At 39.5% G+C, this 6,458-nt stretch overlaps 1 protein-coding gene across 1 annotated transcript; it reads left to right on the top strand.

Moving 5' to 3' along the window:
• Window positions 1-1,488: 1,488 nt before the first annotated feature.
• Window positions 1,489-2,988, top strand: LOC110924547 (trichohyalin-like). The gene is made up of 2 exons (XM_022168546.1): window positions 1,489-1,656; window positions 1,783-2,988. Exons 1-2 carry the CDS (start codon window positions 1,489-1,491, stop codon window positions 2,986-2,988), a joined length of 1,374 nt encoding a protein of 457 aa, XP_022024238.1.
• The last annotated feature ends 3,470 nt before the right edge of the window (window positions 2,989-6,458 follow it).

Below are 6,458 nucleotides of genomic sequence, written 5' to 3'. Positions count from 1 at the left end.
TGAGAAAGAAGGACCAAGCTGGAAAAGACATAGATGTGGAGTTTGAGTTTGGTGTTGGAGATGTTAGGAGAGTTCTTGATTTACAGGATTCTGATGATGATCCAACAATCATGTCAGAACGTCTTATCAAAGGGTTGTGGTGTAGAATGGGATTCACTGGGCATATAAATGGAAAAATGCTTAAAAGGAATTTCTCAAAGGCTTACCGGTACTTGATGCATTGCATGGTGCATTCAATGTCACACAGAAAAGGAGCATATGATGAAGTACCCGATTACATCATGAACTTCATTACTAGCCTGGTATTGAACAGAAAGTATAATATTTCTCAAGTGATATTTGATTACATGAAAGAAAATTGCAAAATGAAGCAGACAGATACATCATGTACCCTAGATTCATCATGATGTTAATCAATGATAAGATCAAGGATCTTCCAAAAGACAGTGATGATGTCATGGAGCTGAGCAGTGTAAACTATATTACAATTGGAAGAATCACCAAGGAAAAGGATGCAAAAACAAAGCAAATGATATGCAGAATCAAGGATAAAGATTATGTTGCTCCTAAGAATGAAAAGTGGAGGCATGATAACAGTGATTCAGATAATGAAAATGAAAGAATGAGCGAGATGGCTGAGAAGAAGACTAGATGGTGGTGTGTGAGAGATGGAAAAAGAAAGAGAACACCTAAGTCATCCCCTGCAGTTACCATTCCAAAGGATGGAGATAAGGGTATAGTGAAAGGGGGAGCCTTAAGACAGTTAGAATTTATGTTTATTAAATGTTTCTAACGTCTCTGTTAATATTTGTTTTTGTAGGGTCTTCTGGGGGGCCACAGCAGAGACTGATTGATGAAACTGTCTTAGAGCCATCGGTGGTCATTAAACAAGGAGTAGATCTTCTAAATCAAACGTTTGGAAGTTATCTGAAAAAGAATGAGGAAGCAGCAGCACAACAAGCTCAAGGATCGAGTGCTCATGTTGAGAAGGTTACAAGAGTCGAACCAGAGATTGAAGCTCAGGGAAGTTCAAGTGAGGATGATTCTGAAGCAACTCAATCTGAATCTGAATTAGATCCAGCAACTCTTGGAAGGGGGAAAGCTCAGCTGAAGAAGAAGCCTTTAAAGAAAAAGAAAGGATCAGATGAAGAAGATTCACCTTATGATCCTGAAAAGCCAAAGAAACAAAGAAAGGAGCGTAAAGCAGTTCAGGCTGGAATCATTCCAAGAAATGTTAGAGCAAAGAAAGCTGGTGCTGAACCATCAAAAGAAAAAGGAGGAAAGATAGAAAAGCATGTTCAGAAATCAAAAGAACAAAGTGTTGAGGTGCCAAGAGAACCTGAGGAGCAATCAATAAAAGAACCAGTAGCTGAAAAAGAAACAGGTGGTGATGATTATGTAGAAGTCACGGGGTTCAAAGCTGCGAGTCCACGTCCTCCTCCACAAGACAAACCAGAATCATCTCAATAGAAAGAAAAGTTTGATTACATGTTTGAAGGATTTCCAGAAGCAACAGGAATTTACACAGAAGATATTCCTGAAGAAGACTACGATATGTTCAACGATCAAGCTGTTAAAGAATTGGTACAAAAGGTCAACAAGCTGGAAAAAGAAAAAGCTAAAACAGAATTGGAGCGTGATATTCTGAAGAAACAAGTTGATTGATTGAGGAAAGCTCATGATCAAGTTAGAGAGGCACTGATAGAGCAAGAAGAAACAATGAACAAAATGAGGGATGAAGCTCATGATAATTCTAAGTTGTTTGAACTGTTGACGACATAGATCTCTTCTTTGAATGTAAAGATAAAGAACTTAGAAGATGTGAATCAAACACTCAATCAACTTCTCAGTGAAATGAGTGAAGCTTCGTCAAATGAAATGAAGGCGATGAAGTTGGAAATGGAAGCCATGAAAGCAGACAAGGTTGTGAAAGATGAACAACTTCATATGCTATACTCTGTCATGGAAAATCATTTAAAGATGGATGTTCATGCTGCATTCAATGAGATAGAAGTGAAACGAGCTGAAGAAAGGAGATTAGAACGTGAAAGACGCTTAGTTGAAGAAGCCACCCAAAAGAACAAAGGTGTGATTGATGATACTCAAGAAGCTGGTGGTTCATCAAGTCAACCTGATATTGGTGGTTCATCATCACAACAAGATATTGAAATGGTTGAAGTGGTAGAAATTCATGAACAAGAAATAGCTGAAGATGAACAAGAAATGGTTGAAGCTGAAGAAGTTCAGGAACCAGACTTCATGATTGTTGGTGAGTCTTCTAAGCCTATTGATATAGACAACATTCTTCGAAGGGTTGATGTTATTCAAAGAAAACGAAAGGCAAGAGAAGTATTGCTACTAGAATGGAAGACACAACAATTTGTTCTTGTTGGTAATGCCTATCCTGTGCCTTACAATGTTCAAGAAGTTGCTCGTGAGATGAAAGTTAAAGAAAGGCGTAGAAAGGCAAACAAAGCTCGTGGAGAAGTTGTTGAGGATGACTCCGATGTAGAGTTATTTGGAGAAGATGAAGCAGAGGAAGATGAAGATAACGTTGATGATCAAATGGATGATAAGCTTGATGATAACAATGATAAAGATGATAAAGGTGATGATGACAATGATCAAGGTGCTTCCGGGTTGTTAGTCAAAGATCCAATTGTTCAAGAAAGAATTGAAGAGCTATTGAATGATGAGATTAATGAGCAAGAGGATGATGTACAAAATGAAGCATCATCATCTGGAAAACAACATGTTGATCAGGTACTTCTCTCAAACCCAACTATTATTTACTTGAATGTTCAACAAGAAGGAGAGGTTGAGGTTAGAAGAACCAGAGCTGAAATGCTAGAGGAATTAGGTTTAGAAGAAGGAAAGTTCAAGTTTGATATTGAGGATGAAATTCCTCAGTCACCAGCTAAAGACTTCGAGCCTAGATATGCATTTGAAGCAGATCATTATGATGATGTGATTGTTGAAGACGCTTGAGATTCATCCGAAGATGAAATAGATTTTCATTATGCTGGGGTTGATGAGATGTTTCCTTCATTTGCTGAGATGTTCAAAGACAGAAATGAAGACGAGATTAAAAGAAAAATTGTTGAAAAGATCTCTACTGAAGGTGTTCCTGAAACTGTTCCGAGAGAGATTCTTGCAGAAGAAAGAAAGAAATGGTTTAAGAACATGCCTAAAGAAAGAAAGACTCTTAGAGCCCTTCAGTACTTTAATCACAACAAAAATCTATCATGGGGAGATATTCTATCTTGGGGATACCTTGAATATCTGAAAGTGTATGCCATCAGGAAAGAAGAAGGAGTTCAATACTTCGAGTTCTTATCAGATATTGCTTCTCTACCATGGTGGGATGTGGATGAATTGGTAAAGACAAAGAATATCAAACAGTTCTACTACGGTCCTGAAGTTCGTCAACATGATCAAGATCTGTGGAACTACATCAAATTGCAAGCAAAGAATGGTTATCCTGATTGGAAGCCACAGTATCCAAAGCAGATTGTCAGAATTTTGGAAAACGGAGAAAAAGATATAACTCTGGATGTAAAGCTGCCAAAGTGTCTGAAGAACATGCCTCTTAGAACCATCGAGCAAGATTTTCATGATATATTTCAAGGATGGTTTTACAATGAAACAACGGCTGAAGCAGTGATCTCTCTTTTTGACAAGTCCACTGGAGAATCTAGAAGAATCAGTATACTGGATCCAATGTGGCTTATCAACTGCTCAAAGAAAGACATTGATTGCTTGCTCAAGACATCAATTCTGGTAGATACTGGAAGTCTAAATGGAGAGGTATTGAAATTGATGAGTTCTTGAAGAGATACAAACGCAGTCAAAGATCAAAGGAGATAGCAAAGAAAGCTGCTGAGTTGGGTAGACGAAGAATGGGGTATGTGCCACCAACAGATCAGACGCCAATTGAATCTGAAGAAAACAAAATTCCAAAATGGGATCGAAAGCGTGACGGTGACCCAGAGTACAGGAAATGGTGGATGACAGAAGGTAGACACAAGAGACGAAAGATGTTAGAAGAAAGAGAAGAAAAGAGGAGGCAAAAGGCCAAAGAGAGAAGGAGGAACAGGAAGAACTGAAGACTATGCTGGAAGGAACTACAGCTACATCCGAGGGGGAGTCTGTTAGTACAATAACGTTTGTAGCTTCCGTCAGCATGTAGTCCTGTTTTGTATGTTTGTGAATAGTTTATGTTTGTTTGTATGTTTGTAAAGCAAGTCAGGATATGGCGCGTCTTTTTGTTAAGTGTTGACTTTCGTTGACTATGCCAGCCGATTGGCTGGCCCAGCCGATCAGACAGCCCAACCGATCGAACAGGCTGTTCGATCGATCAGCAATGTCAGCCGATCGGCTAGCCTAGCCAATCGGCCAGCACTCACTCTATCCTGACTGTGCCTATAAATAGCTGTTCGATCAGCTCATTTGTAACTTTTGATACTTTCACTCTCTGGCAAACTCATGTCCGTCTGAACTTTCTAAGGAGCTTGTGCACTTTCATATTCAATCAATAGAAGATCAGACAGTAATTCAGAGTTGAATTTGTTCTCGTAAATCTATTGTGTGATTCAATGAATTCCGCGCATTAATCATATCCGATTCAACTAAGTTTCCGAAGTAGAGATCCTATCCGAGGGACCAACAAGGTTTCAAGTCGGGGATTGGGTGTTAAGAAAAACTTTTCAGAATACTACTAATCCTGCTGATGGAAAATTAGCTCCAAAGTGGGAAGGACCCTATGAGATCGAATCAGAGGAAGGAAAAGGAGCCTATCGACTCAAGAATATGGAAGGAGATATGCTACCAAGATCCTGGAATGCTATACACCTAAAGCTCTATTTCAAGTGAGTTCAGAATCTAATTTCTGACTCAGGATGGTATGAGTTCTATCTCTTTTAAATATGTTTGAATTTATTCTTTTGAATCCAATACTGACTTAAGCATCGAAGGGGTGTTAGCCAGCCTAACACCCACCTTAGTTTAAGGTTGTTTTGCAGAATATGCTTCAGGATATAACTCCAGGATATATACTCAGGATAATCTGGAAGATTAGAGGATTGGCCCCCTCTCTAACGTTTAAACACCCCGCCTGGAGCGCAAGTTATCTAGGGATAGTTCAAGGTAGCGGGACCAGTCCATGTAAAAGTGGCTGACAATTTCGTTACTATTGGCTATATCCTGGATCCTAAAGGTATATGAGGATTGATCACCCTCTCTCACGAAAGGGTATTTTCATACTCTCTAAGGTTTAAAGGTTTTCACCTTTCTAAGTCTTGGAGTTTATACACTCTCGCCTGTAGCGCATGAAAATCAGGGTTTATCCCCAGGATATCAGGGTTTATCCCCAGGATATTAAGGACTTATCCCAGGATATTGAGGGTTTGTCCCGAGATATTCAAGATCCATTCAGTAAAAGCTAAAGTATGACTTGTGTTTGTATTCCTAATATATTGAACACAGGGGACATATATATTATACAACTAAGAATGGATTCAAACTTATAAGTGTGCACTTGGGACATTTCTATAATTGAAGGTTAGAATTGAATTTTTGGGAATCTCTGGTATGGTCTCTCCTTTTTATTTGGATAATTTAAGTTTAGTAAGTTATGTGTCAGTAACCTGAGCAGGATATCTCTCAGGATATTCCTACAAAGTGTTCCCAAGAATATTCGAACAAAAACTGTTTTTATGAATAAAATTCATACAATAAAGGTATGACAGCAGAAATAAAACCAGAAGAAAGTCATATTATTAACATTCCAAAAGTTGTGCTTTCGGTTTCACCTCAACCAAGGTCCATCCACCGAAGGCACACTTAGTTCCCTACTATATTTACTTAACAGTTGAAGGTTTTGTCTCAAACCGAGACCCATCCACCTCCAACTGTTATATTGTCCAAAAGTAAAGCATACTAACGTTAATGACCAAGGGTTTCGTCCTGAAACTCAGGATCCCTCCACCTTTGGCCATTATATTGTTCAAAGTGCCGGAAAAGTAAAGTGCAGAAAAAGTAAATTGTTTTGGGGATTACAAACCAACATTCAAATTTAAAAAGTGGGCTCCGGCCTAGGCATCAATATCCATCATTGCCCACTTGAATGCCCTCACACAGCGACATCTTCTCCAGCTTTCTCCGTCTTCTCAGCTCCAGCATCCTGCGCAGCATCCTGACCAGCATCCGTCCCAGTATCCTGTTCCTCTCCAGCCTTGTCTGCCACCTCTGCTGACTTAGAAGATTCACCAGCCTTAGCAGGATACGACACAGCCTTGCCTCCAAGCTCCTTCAGCTTTGCCACCCAGGATTCAACCGGCCAGGCTGGATACTCAAGCCCTGTCTCCTTGGCCTCATAAGCCATCTTGATACGAGCTTGTAGCATAGAGACAATGGCAGAAGCTTTGATCCCTTCCCGGAAAGAGACTATGGCCTGTTCA

This window comes from Helianthus annuus, chromosome 17 (assembly GCF_002127325.2).
Source record: "Helianthus annuus cultivar XRQ/B chromosome 17, HanXRQr2.0-SUNRISE, whole genome shotgun sequence".
NCBI lineage: Eukaryota > Viridiplantae > Streptophyta > Magnoliopsida > Asterales > Asteraceae > Helianthus > Helianthus annuus.
This window is presented reverse-complemented; position numbering and strand designations above follow the sequence as displayed.

Excerpts from the sequence above, each read along its gene's own strand:
- LOC110924547 (XM_022168546.1), top strand. The coding sequence starts at position 1,489 with ATGTTTGAAGGATTTCCAGAAGCAACAGGAATTTACACAGAAGATATT. Across the intron at positions 1,657-1,782 it reads GTGATATTCTGAAGAAACAA|ATCTCTTCTTTGAATGTAAA; the intron begins GTTGATTGATTG and ends TTGACGACATAG.